Below are 22012 nucleotides of genomic sequence, written 5' to 3' on the forward strand. Positions count from 1 at the left end.
ATGTCAACAAAAGGCATATGAGGATACAAGCAGTGTTATCAGAAGGGAAAAGGAGGCTTGACTGCTGTGGGATAAGACGGTCTAGAAAGGCTTTTAAGGCAGTAAGACATGAAAGGGGATATTGCATCCATATACACAGGGTCCACTATGAATCTGGTTTCTTCGCCCATACCCATGTATGCACATACTTGGAATATCTTAACGTAGATGACCCCAAAGTACCTCAAACTAAACATACTCACAGCTAAATCCATTATCCTTCTCCGGAACCCAACTCTGCTCCTGGGTTCTGTCAGTTGGTTCTCTCTTGTTAATATCTCTTGAATTTGTGTTTTCCATTCCTACCATCTCACCAGTTAGAATGCCATTTCAGTGATGAAGATGTGAAGAGAGACTGCACAGTGGCATTGGCAATGAGGAAAAAAGGAGTGAATACATTTAGGAGAGATGTTAAGGAAGTATAAAATTCTATAGACTTAGTGTCTGAGTGGATGGAGTGGGTGAGGAAAAGATTCTAAATTGATGCTTGGCATTCTGATTTAGGAAATCAGCCAAATTATGGCACCATACATGAGAGTTCAGAAGAAGCAACAGGTCTGAAGGGAATGTCCGGTATGTGGATCTGAGCCTATGGGGGAAGTCTCTGGCTAGAGGTGTAGTAGACACGGTAGGTTGTTGATATAGTATTCAGAATGCTTTCTGAAAGAATTGCAACTTGATACCTATGTATATTTAACAACACAGTCTACCACTGTGTATTTAAAAAAAGATGCTGCCATTATTTACCTAATTTCATACTTGTAAAATTATCTTTCTTTATGAGGATATTCACATATTCAAAGGATGCTTTATTTTCTATGTATTTTGTTCTCTTAAGGCTGGTACCAGATAAATAAATGTTGGTTTTTTAAATAAATTTTTTTGATATAAGGTCTGTCTCTGTTGCCCAGACTGAAGTGCAGTGACACAATCTCAGCTCACTGCAACTTCTACCTTCTGGGCTCAAGCAATCCTCCCACCTCAGCCCCTGGAGTAGCTGGGACCACCGACACATAACACCAGGCCTGGCTGATTTTTGTATTTTATGTAGAGATAGAGTTTCACCATGTTGTCCAGGCTGGTCTCAAACTCCTGGGCTCAAGTGATCTACCCACCTCGGCCTCTCAAAATGCTGGGATTACAGGTGTAAACCCCTGCACCTGGCCTAAAATTAAACTAAAGTTTTAATTACTGAAAGTATCGGTGATTTGCTGACGCTACTAAAGCTTCATTTATTTTGTAGGTTGGACCTTCTATAGAGTTACTAATGAGCTTCTTGAGATAATCCCTAATGACATTTCAATTTTTTTCGGGAATTAAATATTTTCTATTTTTTTATACCTTAAGTAACTGGTTATAAAGGGGAAAAGATAAGAACCCCACCCTCAAGGAGCTTACGAAGTAGTTTCAAGTATGTAAACTTACTTTTCAGAACGATTCTGTAGTAGGAGTTTTGAGATATTGCTATTTCCATCTTAAAGATTCTGGAAGATTGAGACTCGCCCTGGGTTACACATCGGGGTGGAATTTGGAACCCAATCTTCCGTTTCCTGCTTCAGCGCGCATTTCACTTGACATTGTTCACTTGACATTCACACATTTAAACACTGCTATTTTAGGTTTTACAATTTGACTTTTAAAGTAGACTGTGTATTAAAACAAAGATAAATATGTACACTCTGTTTAAATATTTCTAGTATGTTTCCCCATCCTCTCCTTAGTTATCACCCCTCACTAACAGCTGTACTTATAGGCTGTGCTTTAAAAAATGACTAAGTTTCTTTTATAAACCTTCCTGCAAATCTTGCTATTGTTGGCATGTTTTCGCTTTTCCTTCAGACATCCAGGCACCCTTGCAAGAATAATTTTTCAAGATTTTCCTTGGCTGTCAAGAATCTTTAAAGAGACGGATAGTTTATTGAACAGTACACATAGGTTCTATTGTTCCCATATTTTTGTTATTATTGTTTTTACTCTGACAGTGGGGTGGAAATTTAAAAACTTTTCCAGTATGGAAGAAGACCTTGTAATGCACTTAAATATTTGAGATATCAACATACCTAAATCCATTTACAAAGATTGAATATTGACGCTAAGATTATAAGAATGCAGGCCATATTCCACTTTGCAAAGTAGATTAATACCCCTCAATTCAGTTAAATGGTACACTGCAGAAGAGGTCAGGGTAAGAGGAAAGAAGGCACCGTGTTAGGATGCCCTCCTCTTGGCACCTTTAAAATGACAAACATGGAGATTGATTTTGGCCAGGAATCTGGGGTATTGTCAGAACAACTCTATTTGAACAAGCTGTGCTTAGTGGTAAGAGGGAGTCAGAAGGATGTTGAAAAGGGGACAGAGAAGAAGAAAGAAAAATTGGTCCTTTACCTCCTCACATACAATCTGTGAGATTATCTTCCTTAACTCATTCTGAAAACTCTTTCCTGAGCATCTACAATATGCCAAACCCAAGGCTAGGAATGGGAGGAAAACGCAGCAGTGGCCCTACCCTCAGTGGCCCATCTGTCCCTCTGTTTGTGTGGTTTATTTGCCTCTCTTCTCCTTTATCCTTTTCTAGTTCTTTACTGACATAATGAGATCCTAGTTTGTACGTGTATGTGCATGTGTGTTTAATTACATAGTTAATACAGTTTTAATCACCTCTTTATTTTTCATTGATTGTTTACTACTGTTGTAGCAACTTGATTAAATATTAAAAATAATAATCTAAACTTTGATACTGGCTTTCTAAATAGTCGCTGAACGGATGTTGCTCTTCAAAATAAGTACTAGGAGAAATAATAGTATTTTCTCCTTTGAGAGAAGGTTGGCTTTGGAAAGCTCGTGGCTCTTAGGTGAATGTGCATCTTGTAAAACAGTGTCTTTAGTAATGCAATCACTATTTTAATACATTGGGGACTAAAGATGGAAGCTTAAGGATTAAAATAAAAGACCTTTTTCAACAAAAAATGTATTAATATATAGGTAGAGAGAGGGTACTGTTGTCTGTTGGGTAGATTCCTTGGCAAATAAACAGAAGGGAGTAGGATTGGGAATTTGTCCATCTAGTAACCAGACTTACAGGTAAATCAGTTAAATGAGTTAGCAGGAGTCAACCCAGAAAAGTTAGCTAAGACAAGATAATTACTAAAGTTTTCATTAGGCAAGCAAGATTAGGTTCTCAATGGTCAAGCAGTGAGATGCAAGCCAGACTGGGAAGTTAAGGAACAGAGTATCAGGGAATCATAATAAAATTGTAATAAAATTTATTCAGCCATGGGGCTAGTTTTATTTATATAAAGCTATTTTAATATATAAAATATATACATAGTACAAAATCCAGAAGGTGCAGAATAGTAAACAACGAAAAGTCAGCCTTCTACCCCATTATACAATCTAAACTCCCCCTCCCAAGAGACAACCATAATTAACAATCTTTTATATAGCCTTGTAGAACATCTATGCACAAAGAAGTAAGTCGTAGTATAATATACACACTGTTTTTTTCACATATTTATACAATTTTTATTTTTTCATTGTATAGTATTTCAAGGCATGAATGGAACATGCTTTTTAAAACTAGTTCCTTATTATGAGACATTTAGGTCATTTCCAATCATCTGCTCTTGCAGATAATGATAGAGTGACTAACTTTATACATGCATCATTTAATACTGGAGTAGTCATCTTAAAAGGTCAAATTCCTAATAGTGGGATTGCTGGGTCAGTGGATTTGCTCGTTCAAAAAAAACCTTTGTGATAAAATTATACTATTTTAACTGTTTTTAAGTGTACCATTTGTGTTAAGTATATTCACATTATTGTTCAACTAATCTCTAGAACTTTTTCATATGCAAAACTGAAATTCTACACCCATTAAACAACTCCCCAATTCCCCTTTTCTCCTACTTTGTTTCCATGAATGTGTCTACTTTAGATATACCTCCTGTAAGGAGAATCATACAGTATTTGTCTTTTTATGAATGGCTTATTTCACTTAGCATAATGTCATCAAGGTTGGTTCATGTTGTAGCATGTGTCAGAATTCCTCTCCTAAGATGGAATAATAATTCGTTGTGTGTGTATACATATATATACACACCATATAGATACAATATACCATATATATGCACCCATATGTATGTACCATATATATGCACCCATATGTATGTACCATATATATGCACCACCATACACAGACACACACACACACACACACACACACCCCATATTTTGTTTATCCATTCATCCACTGATGGACACTTGGGTTGCTTCTACCTCTTGGCTATTGTGAATAATGCTGCTATTATGATAGGCGTGCAAATATGTCTTCAAGATCTTGCTTTAAGACCAGGTATGGTGGCTCACACCTGTAATCCAACACTTTGGGAGGGTGAGGCGGGCAGATTGCTTGAGCTCAGGAGTTCAAGACCAGTCTGGGAAACAAAGTGAGACCCCACCTTTACAAAAATACAAAAATTAGCTGGATGTAATGGTGTGTGCCTGTGGTCTCAGCTACTTGGGAGGCTGAGGTCAGAAGATGGCTTGATTCTAGGAGGCAGAGGTTGCAGTGAGCTGAGATCACTCTACTGCACTCCAGTCTAGGTGAGAGTGAGACCTCGTCTCAAAAAAAAGATCCCTCCTTTAAAAATTTTTGGATATATACCAGAAGTGGAATGGCTGAATGATGGGTTATGGGTTTGTGTATTTAAAAATTGTTTTTATTGCCAACGTACTCTTTATAGACGTTGTAGCAATTTGTGTTCTTACCAGTAATAAATGAGTGTCTCTGTACTCATACCAACACTGTGTGCCATCTAACTTTTTGACCATTGTCACTCTGATAAGGAAAAAGAATGTTATTTCATGATAGTCTTTTAAAATATTTTTCTTAAAATAAGTGAAATGGACTTTTTCATATGTTTACCATTTAAAGTTTATATGAATAGGAAATTTGAGATATAGGAAGGTATACAGATCAGGGGATAATTGTCATTGAAATGATAGTTTATTACTCACAGTTCCTGAAGGAAGGGACACATCATGTTATAGTGGTGAATAGGGTGTCACATGGCAAAGTAGTGGGGTTGGTCAGAAGACAGAGGGAGAGGGCTGAACTGTGGGCAAGAGCCTTTATTGTGGTTTTCAAGATAAGGAATAGATGAGGTAGGGGTAAGCAGGCTTAGGATTGGCTAGTTTGAATAATTTCACTGGGCTCTGGGCCCATTAATAAGGTCTGTCCCTAGTTGTCTGGAACCTGGCAGTGGGGTGATAAAGGTCAGTGGGGGTGTAGACTCTGGAATAGTTAGTTGGCATTTGAAAAGTGTGCCCTCAGGAGGGAGGAGGAGATGAAGAAGGCAGGTGACTCAGACATAATATATTATCAGGTTTTCCCGAACAAGGTGTATGCAGGCCGCGTATGTAGGGCAAATGTTAAAGCAGTAACTATGCAGAAGCTACAAATGTAGAGCCTTAGTACATGTACGGTCTTAGTACAAAGACCCACTTGTAACTATTTTTTGTGTGAATTCTGCTCACATTTTTTTCCCATTTTTTCCACTGGGAAGTTTAGTTTTTTCTTGTACATTCATAGGAACTCTTGATACATTTAGAAAGTAGGCCTTTGTGTACAACATGCACTGCAAAAATCTTCTTGTGAGTTTATTGTATTTTGTTTGAGTTTGCTTATGATAGTTTTTTTCCCCATGTGGAAATTAATTTTTTTATATGCTTGAATGTATTGACCTTTTCCTTTGCAGCTTCAGGATTTTGTGTCATACCTCAAAGACTTGTTTTTCTGAGGTTATAAATACGTCTCCTGTGTTTTTTCCTAGTACTTTGATGGTTTGCGTAATCATATTTTAACCTTTGTTCCATCTGGTATGTACGTTGATGTAGGGGAAACAAAAAGGAGATATAAGCAACAAGGTTAGAACCTAATGCCAAGTTATTACCTTCTGAGGCAAAATTTCTTTACCTCTTTTCAGCCTATACAATCCAGGTGGAGGCAAACAGATACATCTGAGTAGCAAAATACAAAATAAAGAGGCACAAGAATTACCTGACATTAAACCTCAGATTAGGAAGAAAGGAATTTTGCTGTCTATAAAGGCTACAACAAAGAATGGACAGGCTCAAAATATCTTAAATCTTAATGATTTGGAAAGAAAAAACCCTGATCATTGGGTGGGAGAGTGATTGAGTAAAAATGGGTCTTAGGTCTAGCTTTGTATGTTCTAGCTGTGCAAACTTCAAGTCATTTAAGTTCTCTGAACCTCACTTTATACTAATAAAACATTTTTCAGCTCATAATACTTCAGGGATACTTCACTGCCTACCATGATTGTTTTACCATCTTATAAAATTGCTTTTATCACTTTTTCCCAGTGGCAGTCTTACTGTATATAAAATAGATTTGAGGCCAGGCGTGGTGGCTCAGGCTTGTAATCCCAGCACTTTGGAAGGCCCAGGCAGGTAGATGGCTTGAGCTCAGGAGTTTGAGACCAGCCTGGCAGCACAGTGAGACTCCATCTCTACTAAAAAACAAATAAACAAAAAACTACAAAGAAAAGACTACAGGTGGCACGATGGTGCACGCCTGTAGTCCCAGATACTAGGGAAGCTGAGGTGGGATGACTTGAGCCTGGGAGGCAGAGGTTGCATGAGCCAAGATCAGACCTCTGTACTCTAGCCTGGGTGAAAAGGCCAGACCCTGTCTCAAAGAAGAAAAAATTTGGATGTGGTGGATATAGAGATGAGGGATGCAAAGTGAAGGCTCCTTGTTCTCCCCTTCATCACCACCAACCCCACCACTCCCAGGCCTCCCACCTCAAGGAACCACCGGAGAAACCCCTGCTCTGTACAGATAATTTGTGAACTGAATAAAACCGAGCCTTCTCCCTCCAACCTAAAAACCCATCTCAACACAGCCTAAAGGAAACAGAAAGCCTTGGAAAGCAATACGGCTGTGCTGAAGTCTCCTTCATGAAATGGAGGCATGACTTTCACAGCATATCAAGCGGCAAAACTTCCCCAAATTCCTCATCACAACAGATGCCTCTCCCACACCTCTTTCTTCCCTCTTTTAAAATCTCCTCAGAAACAGGGCTTCCCACCCTCAGGCTATATATTTCTTCTCTGTATCTTTGTCCATCTTCTCCTTGATCTCTTTGGCCATTTCATTATTTTGTAAAGCAGTCTGCGGAGTTTTTTCCACTTTTCCTTCCCACCCAGTATCCCATCATCACCTCATAGGTGCAGACACAGAACTGAGCAATTAATAGGTGGCAGAGGGAGATTGTAGATACTTAACTTTGACTTTTTCTTTGCCTTATTATAAGGATTAAGTGTCACCATCTTGACCTCACAGTCAAATCCCTCTACAATCTGATCCATCATTTCTTTCTCCCATGCTCCAGCCAAATTAGACGTATTATTGTTTTCCTAACTAGTGCCTGGTTTTCCACCCTGCTGATGTCTTTGCTCATCCTGCACCCAGGCCAGGAGTGCTTTCTTCCCTGTTTCTGTGCTTCAGAATTCTACCCATCTTTCAAGGATAGCTGAGATCTCGTCTTTTCTCCTGAAGCATCTCCCTTCCTGACAAAATGTGATCACTTCTGCTTCTGCATCCTCTCCGCATAGTGCTTGCACTTACCTCATGTCACTTATTTTCTTTCCTGTTTTTCAAGCTAGTTTACAGTAGCTTTAGGAACATTGAGAACAGGAAGCACATAGTATTCTTTTTGGTCCTTGTAAACTCTTAGCTCACTGTTTTGCATATAGTTATGCTAAGATTTTCAAAAGAGCAAATATACCTAGTAATTAGTAAAGTCTCTCGCTAAAATAATCACATTACTGCATCACTATTTTAAAGGAAACTTAAGAAATTTCTTCTGGATTACTGAATGTATTTCCTATATCAAGCCAACATAAGTTCTCAGTGATTTGAGGTTTAGACCTGTCGTGCATCTCTTCCAGTTTTATTTTGCCAGCTGAGCCCCCAAAGGGATATGTGATAGGCAGGCAATGATTTTCAAATATTTTTTGAAAGATAAAAAATCCTTTGCTTCAAGTGAAATTAGAAATGAAATCTCATGATACAGAATAAAAGCAGAACTATTCCAGCTAAATAGTGTTTCACACATTATATATTCTCCTGGCTTCTTTTCCAACCCCGCTTCCTTCAGTGTTTTGAAAATATGTCTGCAGGAGCTTAGGGTCTCTGGAGACACAGTAGGGTCTCGACTCTAGCAGCGCAGCATGTTAAATACCAACCCTGCTTTCATCATGAAAGTGTTGGTCTTTCCTACCCAACTTTCATAGTTATCCATGATATCACGGCCTTTCTAGGTCTCTAATAGTTGGCTTCATCAGGTTGAATAAATTTATTCCATATAGTATAGAAATTTAAAAGTCACCATCACCAACACAATTTACTTGTAAATGACACATTCTGAAAGAATTATTTTATCTAACAAATGAAAATAAGGACTTTGCTGTTTACACAAAAAGTCTTTGGCTTCCAGAGAACTTACAAAGTCTTTGTGCTTAAGCAGAATTTGTTCATCAGCAAATTCTGCCATGTAACCATGGGAGTAAAATAGTGTTTGGAGAGCATAGGAACTTGTTTGCCCTTTCTGTCATGGTTGTTGTAAATTTTGACTTAGCTGCAGGAAGAAAATAATTTTTAACCACTAGGTTAAGTAGGGACATTAACACACTTGAAAATATATTAATTTTTGAAGTATCTCCTGTTAGCAAAATATCATATAATTGTTTTGATAAAATACAGAAAGAGATGTTTTACCTTAAGCTGAGATACAACTGGAATGATTTTCCACTTCCTGGATTCACACAGAAAGTCATGGGGGGATGAGACTGAGGTTTACTATGTGTATCTGTTACCCATGGAAGATTAGTCCACTTCCTGACCAAGAATGTCAGGACAGCTGAAAATGGATAATTATCTACAAGTGAAAAACAGTTTGTAGATAACAGAGGCTTTTTTTTTTTCCAGGGAAGATTATTACTGAGTATAAAGTATTGCCTCCTTATTCCAGCATTAATCATAGCAAACAGAGATGACATTGGAAATGCTCCTAGGGAAGTGTCCAGCCCATGGTTGGCACTCAGCAAGTAACAGCTGTTTATCATTATCAGTATGCAGAAACAAGAATCTCTGAACAAAAATTAAAACAGGTTAGAGTCACTGAAAAAAATATATTACATTACTGAATGGGACAGAAATATAAGCAAATAATTTTGTGGACCGTTTGATAAACTTTTAAACGTAAACACAAGTTGCTTGCCTCTTGCAGAAAATGGGAAAGTGATATGGTTTGGCTGTGACCCCACCCAAATCTCATCTTGAACTGTAGATAAGAACTTCCAGATCTTATCCAAGACTATCAAGGTAGTATCTCAGTGAGTCTGCAAGAACCACAGTGTTTCTGTTCTTGGGGTGCCCCCTAAAGCAGATATGGCTTAGATGACAATACCCAAGTTCTCTTTCAAATATCTGGAAAACCTTCCCAAGAAGGATAGGTACAAACAAGCCCAGACTGCGAAGACTACAATAAATACCTAACTCTTCAATGTCTAGTTACAGGCAAACATGCACAAGCGTCAAGACCATCCAGGAAAACATGACGTCACCAAATGAGCTAAATAAAGTACCAGGGACCAATCCTAAAGAAACAGAGATATGTAACCTTTCAGACAGACAATTCAAAATAGTTGTTTTAAGGAAATTCAAGATGACACAGAGATGGAACTTGGAATTCTATCAGATTAACAAAGAGATTGAAATAATTAAGAATCTATTGATCATGAGAGAAGTGCAAATCAAAACTCCAATGAGATATCATCTCACCTCAGTTTAAATGGCTTTTATCCAAAGGGCAGGCAATAACAAATGCTGTGAGGATATGAAGAAAAGGGAAGCCTCATACACTGTTGGTGGGAATGTAAATTAGCACAACCACTATGGAGAACAGTTTCCAGGTTCCTCAAGAAACTAAAAATAGAGCTACCATATGACCAAGCAATCCCACTGCTGGGTATATACCCAAAAGAAAGGAAATCAGTGTATCAAAGATACCTCTGCACTCCCATGTTTATTGTAGCACTATTCATAATAGCCCAGGTTTGGATACAATCTAAGTGTCCAACAGATGAATGAATAAAGAAAATGTAGTACATACACACTATAGAGTACTATACAGCCATAAAAAATAATGAGATCCCATCATTTGCAACAACATGGATGGAACTGGAAGTCATTATGTTAAGTGAAATAAGCCAGGCACAGAAAGACAAACTGCATGTTCTCACTTATTTATGGGAGATAAAAATTAAAATAATTGAAATCATGGAAATAGCAAGTAGAAGGATGGTTACAAGAGGCTGGAAAGGGTAGTGGGGAGGGCAGGGGGTAAGTGAGGATGGTTAATGAGTACAAAATAAAAATAATGAACGAGACCTACAATGGGGGACTACAGTCAAAAATAATTTAATTGTACACCTTAAAATAACTAAGTATAATTGGATTGTTTGTAACACAAAGGATAAATGCTTGAGGGGATTATTGCCCCTATAAACACTTCATCTGAATTACATTTAAAGGAGTTTAATTGAGCAATGAACAATTCACGAATCAGGCAGCCCCCAAAATCATAGCAGACTCACAGAGGCTCCAGGGGTGCCTTGTGGTCAGAACAAATTTATAGACAAAAAAGATAAAGTGACGTATAGGAATTGGAAGTGAGGTAACAGAAACAGTGAGATTGGTTATAGCTCGGTGTTTGTCTTGTTTGAATGCAATTTGAACACTCAGCAGTCTGAGTGGTTGAAGTATGCTGCTGGGATTGGCCAACACTCAGCCATTGTTATAGGTGCATACAATTAAGTTAGGTTTTCAGATTTGTCTGACTATTAAGCTAGGTTACTGTTCATCCACAAGGACTCAAATGTAGAAGTATGGAGTCTTTCTCAGGCCATATTTAGTTTGCTTTAACAATTCTCCACTTTTGGTAATTTTCTCAATTTTGAGAGATTGACCAAAACCTTATTCATTGATGTTACCATCACTATATAAATGAACTTACATAGTTTTGAAACCCACTGGGAAGCAGTAGAACAGTGGGTTTTGCAAGGAGGGAATAAGGACTGAGTAGAGGTTACTTCCTTATGCTGGAACATCCTGTTTACAGGAGAAAAAAAACAAAACCTGGTCTGTTCTAGGAGCTGTGTGTTTTCTTAAAGCCTTAGTTTGATTATGTCACATTTAGCACAAGTGACTCCATTTTAGTTTGGTTTGGTTTGTTGGGGCCTAGTACATAAGCTCAGTCCAAAATAATGGCCTTCCATAATTTTGTTTAAAAAATTTCCCCTTTTTGGCCAGGTTCTCACTTAGGTGAGAGTGTGACCAAAACTTAGGGCCTTAGCGCCACTCTCAGTTATCATCATTTTGGGTTTCTGGTCTCAGCATGTCATTCATAGGTTATGGTGTCCTCATGGTCACACATTTCTTTCAGCTTCTGTCATTCCAGTCGAAGAGAGAGCATTTGATATTCTAGAGATGGCTGCATGCAAGCATTTAAAACCTTTGAGAAAATACAGTGCACCAGGGAGGCTATTACTATGACTATTGGGAGGATAATACCAAGAGTTTAGAGTATGCTCCTTACCCAGGGTCCCCATAAACCAAACCACCTAAAATTAAATAGATTAAAAAATGAGCTAGAAGAAGAATCTACTTGCTTAAGTGGTTTCTTCATTAATCCTCTACAACTGAATTTTTATAATCTATATTTGATGTATACCTAACTTAATAGTATAGACCCGCAACAATAGCTGAGTGTTGGCCAATCCCAGCGGCCATACTTCAACCACTCACAGATGCTGAGTGTTCAAACTGCGTTCAAAATAAGGCAAATGCCAAGCTGTAACCAGTCTTTTAGTACTAGTTTCTGTACCTCACTTCCGATTCCTGTACGTCACTTTACCTTTTTTGTCTATAAATTTGTTCTGATCACGAGGCACCCCTGGAGTCTCTGTGAATCTGCTGTGATTATGGGGGCTGCCTGATTCGCAAATTGTTTGTTGCTTACTTAAACTGCTTTAAATTTAATTCGGATGAAGTTTTTCCTTTATCACCCCAGTTACCCTGGTGTGATTATTATGCATTGTATCCTCTATCAAAATATCTCATGTAGCGCATAAATATGTATACCTACTATGTACCCACAATTTTTTAAAAAGATCATTAGTGTCTCTAAGGAAAAGGGGAGTAAAACTAGTCTCTGCCCAACTAAAGGTTTATAATCATAGCAAACTAGTACTCTAATGAATTTAAATGACCACAAATGATTCCTCAAACTTGAGCAGCACACTGCTAACAAATGAAAAGGTTTTTCGATCTGTGCCCTAGTTCATTTTATTTTGCTATATGCATATGTGTATCTACTTATGCACAGGTACACATACACGCACTGTAATTACATCACAACACCCCACTCTCCTAAAGTGGTATCTCCAAGAAGATGCAGTATTTGAGGCTTCAATCAGTCATTACCCCCTCATTTTGCTGTCAGGTGTCTTCCTAAGTTAAAAGTTTTGTAGAATACCATTGTGTAACACCATGATGATAGTTTAAGATATCCAGTAACTCAACAAAAATACCGTTGTTGACAGAAGCAAGGAAAAGCAAATCTACATCTAACGTAATCTAAAATAAGTATCTATTGCAATGGGAATGAATCTCTGCCCTCACCATAAAGTGTCACTGGCACCTCTTGAATGACATCATTACAGGGTGGATGGGTGGGATGCAACTGTGCTGGCTCCTCCTCATCTCCAACTTCTGCAAGGCCAGCTTGTGCCAGGGCTGTTTCTGTAAAAGTCTGCTGCACATAAACTTACTTACTAGGTTATCTAATCCCATGGATTCATTGCCATGGGATTCCACATTTCTCAAATGTATTTCTGAGCCCTAGATGTCTTTCCTGAACTTCAGACTAATATTCAAATGCCTATATCCACTTGGATATCTTTGAACTTATAATGTTCAAAACTTCTGATTCCAGCCTCCCACCCCACTCCATTCCACTCCTCACACACTTTGCAGACAGGCTTCCCCTGCAGACTTCCGCATTTCTGTTCCCGGCAGCTCCATCCTTCACAGTTGCTCAGACTAAAATCTTGCGGTTTTCTATAATGCCTCTAATTGTTATTATCTACCACTGGCTGACCTTTGATCAGCAAATTTTGTCACCTCTACCTTCAAAATAGATGTATCTCACTGCAACTTTTCATCATGCTTTCCTCATCACTTAGCAAGAATATTGCAAACATCAAACTGATGTCCTTGCTTCAATCCTTGTTTCCCTACAGTCTGTTTTCCACTTAGCTACAAAAGCGACCCCTTTAAAACTGGTTGAGATCATGTCTTTCCTCTGCTCAAAACCCTTACGGCTCTTATCTACTCAGTGTAAAAGGCACAGTCCTTACCATGGCTTAAAGGCCTAGGTAATCCGGTATACCACTCCTATCCCTTGTTCATCCCCAACCACCCAAGCTGTCTCTGATCTCATCTTCTCACCACCCCAGACCCTCTGCTGTTTCACACAGACCTCTTTGCTGACCTTCAAACATGCTATCCACTCTTCCAGGCTTGGGGCTTTTGCACCTAATGTTCCCTTTGTTTGAAACACACTTATCCCAGACATCTGCCTGGTTTGCGCTCTCATATCTTTAGGTCTCTGTTCAAATTTCACCTCCACAGACAGGCCTCTTCTGACTGCTCTATATGAAACAGCACCCCCTTTTCTACTACTCCCTTACTCTCCTTAATTTTTAATGGTATTTATCATGTATTTGTCTCCTCTGATAAATATTTACCATATATTTGTCTCTACTACCCGCTGCATGAGTGTAAGATTTTTATCCGTGTTGGTCACTGATAAATCTCCAGCCTCCTAGAAGACTGACACATGGTGTGCACTCAGTGAATACTCGATGAATGAATTAAGGCTAACTTTACCCCAGCATTTCTATCTCCATAAGTCTGAGTTCGAAGACATTTCTGGCTTCTCAACTTTAGTTACCATGAGCTGCTATTGAATGTAAGTTTGTATTAACTAAGCAAGCAAACTATTAGACTCAAACATGTCTTCTCAAGATAGCCTGTTGAATCTATAATTTCTGGTAAATATACCTATACCAGTAAATTCAGTCACATCTAAAACTGTTTCTTCCTTAATCAGGCAACCTCAGTCTCTCTCTACATGTCTTCTCCAGCCTTCTGCTGATATAAGTTAGCAAAGTTGTGCAAAGCCTTCTCTTTCCATTAGACTTTAGAACTGATACTGGGGCATGCCCTGATGATGAATCTGGAGATGCTGATGAGTGGGATGAAGGAGCCTAAGGAAGAATTTGGAGTGTTCCCCCAGGAAAGAAAGCAACAGTGCCCTCCAGCAAGAGGCCATCCTCATCAATGTCAGGGGAGGGACTACTTCAAAAAGCAAGGGGGGGCCCACTCATGTTTGGGAATTCGGGACACTCCAGGTTTTCAAAGTGTACCCATTTCCTCTCATTTCCACCTCTTTCCAGCCAATCAACAAAGGAGATCTGGCAAGCTTATGACTTAGTAGACATTGTGATCTGGCAATGCACAGAATGAAATTAAAGTTGGGAATTGGCCACCTCGGCTTGTTACCTCTGGGGAGAGGGACAGGATTGAAATTGAAGGTGATTTGTGAAGGAATCTTTATTTTAATCTGTAACTTTTTAAAAAATTAAAGGATTCATGGATTTTATATTAAAATTAATTTCAAAATTATTCCTGCCTTTTTCTTCAGGAATTCAGTAGGGTGGAACAATCACTATTGGGCAGGTACAGCAATATGCCTCTGTGTGACACGTCCCCACAGGCATGTTCCTAGGACCCCTTCTAAAAGTTTGCCACTGTTACATTCCCAGTCCTATAGTATACAGTAAGTCCTCACTTAACATCATGGATAGGTTCTTGGAAACAGCAACTTTAAGCAAAAACAACATATTGTATGCCATAGTAACTTCATTCTTGTTTATGTCAATTAGCTTATGGTAAAATTGGTTTTGTTACATGGTATGTTGTTTTAACGTCGCTGTTTCTGAGAACCTATCAACAGCGTTAAGTGAGGACTTACTGTATTTGATCCTGTCTTGCCATATTCTCCCTGGCTGTAATTGCTTCTCACCTATGTTCACAGTCTCTCATATCTGCAGATTTGACCCTACCCACTACTTTCCCAATCATAACTGTGGCCTCTTTAGACTACAACTCTTTCTCTGTGGCAACATATTATTAATCACTTTGAATAACAATACTCATGTCTCAAATTTCCTTTACTCCTATTCAAACAGATTGATTTCAGGATAGAACTTAGACAATATTGAATAATATATAATAAGGAATATGTAGGATGGCATAAGATCTAGGAGAGGTGCCAGGACCCCACCTACTGTCATCAGAGAACTCTGCCTATAAGAGATAACTATTTAGGGCCTGGAGCAGTGGCTCACGCCTGTAATCCCAGCACTTTGGGAGGCCAAGGTGGGCGGATCACGAGGTCAGGAGATTGAGACCATCCTGGCTAACACGGTGAAACCCAGTCTCTACTAAAAATACAAAACAAATTAGCTGGGTGTGGTGGCGGGCACCTGTAGTCCTAGCTACTTGGGAGGCTGAGGCAGGAGAATGGTGTGAACCCAGGAGGCGGAGCGTGCAGTGAGCCGAGATGGTGCTACTGCACTCCAGCCTGGGTGACAGAGCAAGACTCCATCTCAAAAAAAAAAAAAATAATAACTATTTAGGATGATGATGATTTTTTTTCTCTGTCACCTAGGCTGGAGTGCAGTGGCGCCATCTCTGCTCACTGAAACCTCTGTCTGCCAGGTTCAAGCAATTCTCCTGCCTCAGCTTCCTGAGTAGCTGGGACTACAGGTGTGAGCCACCACACCTGGCTAATTTTTGTATTTTTAGTAGAGATGGGGTTTCACCATGTTGGCCAGGCTGGTCTCACGTGATCCACCCACCTCGGCCTCCCAAAGTGCTGGGATTACAGGCATGTGCCACCACACCCAGCTGGGAATGATGACTTTTAAATATATATGTTCTAGGTGCTTTATATATGTGATTTAATCCTCTCAATAACTCTATCAGGCAGATTCTATTACTATTCCTATTTTATAATTGAAGGAACCAAAGAACATTAAGTGACTTGCCCAGGATCATACAGCTTGCAAATAGTGGAGCTGAAATTCAAACCAGGAAGGCCAGCTCCTGAGTTCCTGCTGTTAATCATGGGTGATAAGACAAAACCCAGTGAGGAAAGAGGATGGCATTCTATCTAGACCAAGGAAACAGTATACTAAAGGCAGTGAAAACATTAGAAAACGTAGTTTGTTTGTGTACAACAAGGCGTTTAGTGTGGCAGAAGTATAAGTGGTGGTAAAAATCATTTCATGAAGAGACTTATTTGCCAGATTTTATCTTGTAGAAAATAAGGCATTGTTGGCCGGGCACGGTGGCTAATGCCTGTAATCCCAGCACTTTGCGAGGCCTAGGCGGGTGGATCACGAGGTCAGGAGATCGAGACCATCCTGGCTAACATGGGGAAACCCCGTCTCTACTAAAAATACAAAAATTAGCTGGGCGAGGTGGCAGGCGTCTGTAGTCCCAGCTACTCAGGAGACTGAGACAGGAGAATGGCGTGAACCCAGGAGGCGGAGGTTGCAGTGAGCCGAGATCTTGCCACTGCACTCCAGCCTGGGCGACAGAGGGAGACTCCATCTCTAAAAATAATAAAATAAAATAATTAAAAAAAAAGAAAAGAAGGCGTTGTTGAAAGTTTTTTAAGCAGGACAATAACATGATCAGAATTGTACTTTTGAACAATCCCCCTGGTAGGGATGAAAGTTGGACTGGAATAGACTGAAACCAGAGGTACAGACTATTCAGATGCGTTTGTGTTGTCCTAAGGAGATGAAGAGGGCTAACCAGAGCAGCAACACTAATAACGGAAAAAGAGGAGAGGAAGTTGAATGCCACAAAATGAAACTGAAACTTTTGTATTTCAAATGTTTCAACAGTATTCTAGAGGGAAGTAAGATAATGGTGTTCCTCTATTTGCCTCTGACTTCTTGTTAATGAAATAGTACTCGTTAAAGTCTTCAGAGTCACAGATATTGTATAGCTGAGGTAAGCATTTTACAACTTTTCAGACACAAGTAAGTACATATTATTTTACAACCAACAATATTTAATATTTCCACATTGAAGAATAGATGTGATAATTAAATCTTTTATAAGGTTTTAAAAAGACATGAAACATAAACCTAATTATACATAAAAGAAAAGAATTTTAAACAAGAGCTTATTGTGATGACATTACTCATAACTTTTACCTTTAAAACCTTTTCTTGGGTAGCTATTCAAAAGTAAAGACCACAAGTTTTGTTGCTCAGATTTCTTATGTTTTGTATATTTAAGCTCTTTATTTATTGAACAGATGTGTCATTAATTCATTTGGAGCATTACTATTATCAGTAAAATTTGATTTTTTTTTCCCCTCAGTCATAGGTAAATCAGCTCCACCTGGAATTTCTAAGGACCCAGTTTTAGTCAATATTTTCAAGTAATCATGATGTCAGAAATAAAGTCTTAATTAAGATAACAAATACTAGCCATCAAAATGAAACCAAGACAAGATTCTAATGTTTGTAAACAGTCAATCCATATTTATGAATATTAGCATATATTAGTGAATAGTTAAGGCAAAAGGTTCTAGCAGATGTAATCTATTTCCATCAACATGTTAAATGTTATAAAAGTCTAGAATTATTGGTAACATGAAATGATTCCAAAATGGAATTTCTGTGTTACAGAATTTACTAGAAAAGTGCTGTGAAAGTATAATGAAAAATAAAGTGATCCCTTGAAATAATATGGAAAGATAGAACAAGCTTTTGAATATTTACATGGATTAATGAATTATTTGCCAAATTCTCCTGAAGTTATACCTAGTTCCCATTAAATTAATGGACACTGTGTATATGAGCATATACCTTTCTTTAGAACTATGTTTTGTGATAAGTCCATTTTTACTCACAGGAATTTACTTAAACTTGTACATATATTAATTATATATACTAAATGAAAATGACCTTATCTGAAACAAATACATTGTATAATATCAAAACGTTTTTAGTCTTTTTTAAAAAGCAAAAAGTAAAAAACAACGTCAGTTACATCATTTACATTTGGTATCCCACCTAATAGAGACACAGCTATTGAAATCTACAATATTTTACATTTTGGTCATCATTTAATGCTATTTGCATTTCTCTTTAACATTTTAATAGTATTTGTGATATATCATGTTTAACTGAAAGCTTTGGGTTATATATTTTAAAGGAATATCTTACTTTTTGACTAAATAGTTCTGTAAGGGCCTAATATTTGAAAAATTAGCTTGTTACCTGAAGCAACTATCCTCCTTAATCATTTTAAAATAATGGGTAAAGATGCATCTTTGTAAATATATTTTGAAAACTTGGTTAGTGTATTAGAAACAGACACCAGAAATTAAAAAAATTATTTCTAGGATTGGCATACACTACAGTGAATTACTTCAAATGTTACTCTAGAGCGTTTTTAAAAATACGCAGAATACTGCTGTTCTCTCTGAGATGATCCCTTTTAACGACGATGAAATTAAACACATTTTAAAAGTCTTTTAAATATTATATATAGCATTCCAGAATTGATGAATTATAAAAATTACAGATACTTCTGTTTGGGTAAAAATCTATCTTTTAATTTCTGAGAGTAAAATAAGCAATCTACCAGCCAGGGTTGAAATATATAGTATTTTAACTACTGTTCTATATATTTCAAAATTCATGTTTTCTATCTGTCCTAGAGAAACTTAGCCTTCTATGAAGTGAATCACTTAATGATATTATTGCTCTGGAGATAAAATTGGCCTCAGAGTATTATAGCCTGTAAGTAAATGCTTCATTACCCACGTATCCCTACCCACCCCCCCCAAAAAAACCTACCAGTAGGCTAGTACAGTAGTGAGCAATCTTAAATTAAAAGCTATTGTTCACACAGAGCAGAGGAAGATAATTTTCATGTTAAAGCAGTTTTCAACATCAAACATCTAAGGAGTTATAAACTATAAATGAATTACCTTTAAACCCTGGTCTTCACAGTTACATTGCTTTCTGAATGCTTTTTGGGGTGACATTATGCTACCACATTTTTAAACGGTTTAAATGACAAGTATTTTATATTTCATGAATGATAAATGAACAAGTTTAATTATATGGATATTAGTTCCCTTAGTCTGGGAACCAAAATGCTGTAGGGTTGTTCTGTTGCAAAGTAAATGATATAGATTAAGTTTGTCTCAGAATGAAGATTACCCAAATAATTATAGCCTGAAAAGAGTGATATACCTTCAGATGTGCTTAAATCATGGCCCAAATACAGATTACTTTGTGTAGAATCCAGCCTACTGAATAAATTTATTATTTTTTTGTTTGAGACAGAGTTTTCTCTGTCACCCATGCTGGAGTGCAGTGGCTCAGTCTTGGCTCACTGCAACCTCTTCCTCTCAGGTTCAAGCTATTTTCCTGCCTCAGCCTCCCAAGTAGCTAGGATTACAGGCATGTACCACCATGCCCGGCTAATTTTTGTATTTTTAATAGAGACAGCATTTCACATGTTTGGCCAGGCTGGTCTCAAACTCCTGACCTCAAGTGATCTGCCTGCCTTGACATTCCAAAGTGCTGGGATTACAGGCGTGAGCTGCCACACCCAACCAACAATTATTTTTTAAATATAGCAAGTAATACAAGCAATAGAAAAAGTTTCAATAGAAATTAAAAGAATTGTAAATTTAATGTGTAATTCTCAATATTGCTAATTGCTTGCAAGTGTTCATTGGATAACAGCATAACAACAAAGGACTCCTTTAAAATGCATTGTTTTTCAGCTTTATTTCAAATGCTGTGTAGCATAAGAACCTAGCCATCAGACATCATTTTTTAGCTATGAAAAATATGAAACAAGGCATATTCTAAAGTGCTGAAGGAATTAATTGCCCTATTAGATAACGAATACCTGGAGGAATGAACAGAGTGATTTATGGCTTAAAGTGCTTGGGTCTGATCATCATCTTAGCCTCTTTGAAGGAGGACTTGTAGCCACCAGGGTGTGCCTCACTTACACCAGGCCAGGTACCCCAGAAAATCCCATTACGGACACCTCTGTATTTTTGGTGATAATATTTGCCATTTAAGTTTGCAGAAAGACATGCATCAAACCACCAGCCTGAACTGTAGTACAGCCCACAGTTCCCGGAAGGATATCGATCATTGTCTTTATCTGGGGTGGTGAAAAACTTCAGATCGTGGTTGTAATGTTTGTTGAAACGTAATGCATCTCCAGCTGTGCCATTATAGTTACCAACGTGTAAACGATATTTGAGAAACTCATTAGCCACATAAAACTGATCATACAAGGCATATAGTTTGACACCATTAAAGTCTTCAAGATCTATTCTCAGAATCATTTCCTTACTCTTGGTCAGAAGATGAATTTTATCGTTCCCCAGCCAAAATTCCCTTCTGAGGTTTCCAAAGCCTGCTTTGTAGTCTTGCCATGTTCTGGTGAAGTTGGTGCTCCCATCGAGACGTGCCTGCAGCACTGTCCAGCCTCCCCCCATGGTCTCCATGTCACAGTAAACTTCAAAGCTACTATTTTTGGGATCAGGTGTAACTCTGTAGGTCTCACTGCTTCTTTTGCCTATTGCGTAGTAGTCAGAGCAATCTTTATATATTAAATGTTGAACTGAAGGGGAAATAAAAGGAAGGCATTGGATCTTGTTAATAGAAACCATGCATCTGAAGAATTCTTTATATGTACAAAAGCAGTTTGATAATTCAATCAATGGCAGTAATGAAACTTTACTAAACTTACTTGAACCTGTTTAGCAAATGCTTAAGGCCTCACAAGAAGAACCTAATGTTATAAAGCAGAAAGGACCTCTAATATACTCTTGGTTGGTAGTAATAATGACAGCATCAACAGCAAACAACAATAAGAAAATAATAGTACAGTTTTAATAATTTAGTATTATGTAGTGAGGCCTACCTATACGTTCTAGGCATGCTGCCAGACTGGGTAACATTTTCACACTGAATCTGAACATTGACCTTATGATGTAGGTGTTACTGCCAGTCTGCATGTGAGGATATTTAGGCATAAAGATCAGTGGCTTGCCCAACTTCACCTGAGCTTTAAGTGGCAGAGCCAGGACACTAACTCAGATCTGGCTGGCAGCAAAGCTTTGTTCTCATAATCATTGCATCCCTTGGTCCTAAAAATCAGATGATTCTAACTCTCCTAGAACTGTATTCCTTGCATACAGAGGAAGCACAGGCTTCTATTTTCTTTCACCTAAAGGGGCTGATAGCCTCTACTGTCAGAAGGTTTTATAGCATATATTTCAAATGATGTGTTAAAATCCTAATGCATAGGATTGATCATAAATTCATATTTATTTCACTTGACAACTATATAAAGAAGCTCAAGTGAAAAAGAAGTATCTTTTTCAATGATACACCAATATTCTTATTCTGTATTTATTATCTAGGAAAGTATTTAGCCACTATTTCACATGTTGGGTTTCTAGAAAGAAACAACAGGTGACTATATTTAGGATAAGCATAATAATCAGTTAACAAAGTTCTGTATGAATCAGACAGATATTTACTCCCAGATAGTTTTTATTAAAATGTGTGACAAATAAGGTGAGTTTAATATGAGATACCCTAACGCATAAAAATCTATTCCTGTGTATTTAGAGCTCAGAATATTCAGTTATTTCACCCAAAATGTTTAGGAGAAAAATAGACAATAGTC

The 22012-nt window shown here is 37.9% G+C and overlaps 2 protein-coding genes across 22 annotated transcripts in view; one reads left to right on the forward strand and one right to left on the reverse strand.

The window, feature by feature from the left end:
• Nucleotides 1-22012, forward strand: part of CCDC146 (coiled-coil domain containing 146) — a 256062-nt gene that overhangs the window by 137393 nt on the left and 96657 nt on the right. For 2 of the 18 annotated variants that reach the window (XM_054687082.2, XM_063813792.1), the window contains exon 1: nt 17168-17278. The gene's annotated coding sequence lies outside the window, so the exon portion shown is untranslated. 18 annotated transcript variants of the gene reach the window in all.
• Nucleotides 17133-22012, reverse strand: part of FGL2 (fibrinogen like 2) — a 64848-nt gene continuing 59968 nt past the window's right edge. For all 4 annotated transcript variants that reach the window (XM_054655894.2, XM_063814632.1, XM_054655893.2 and 1 more), the window contains one exon: nt 17133-20938. In XM_054655894.2, coding sequence (XP_054511869.1) covers nt 20232-20938 — 707 coding nt within the window. In that variant the 3' untranslated portion in view covers nt 17133-20231. The remainder of the gene's footprint in view (nt 20939-22012) is intronic.

The sequence above is a fragment of the Pan troglodytes genome, chromosome 6, assembly GCF_028858775.2.
Source record: "Pan troglodytes isolate AG18354 chromosome 6, NHGRI_mPanTro3-v2.0_pri, whole genome shotgun sequence".
In the NCBI taxonomy this organism is placed as follows: domain Eukaryota; kingdom Metazoa; phylum Chordata; class Mammalia; order Primates; family Hominidae; genus Pan; species Pan troglodytes.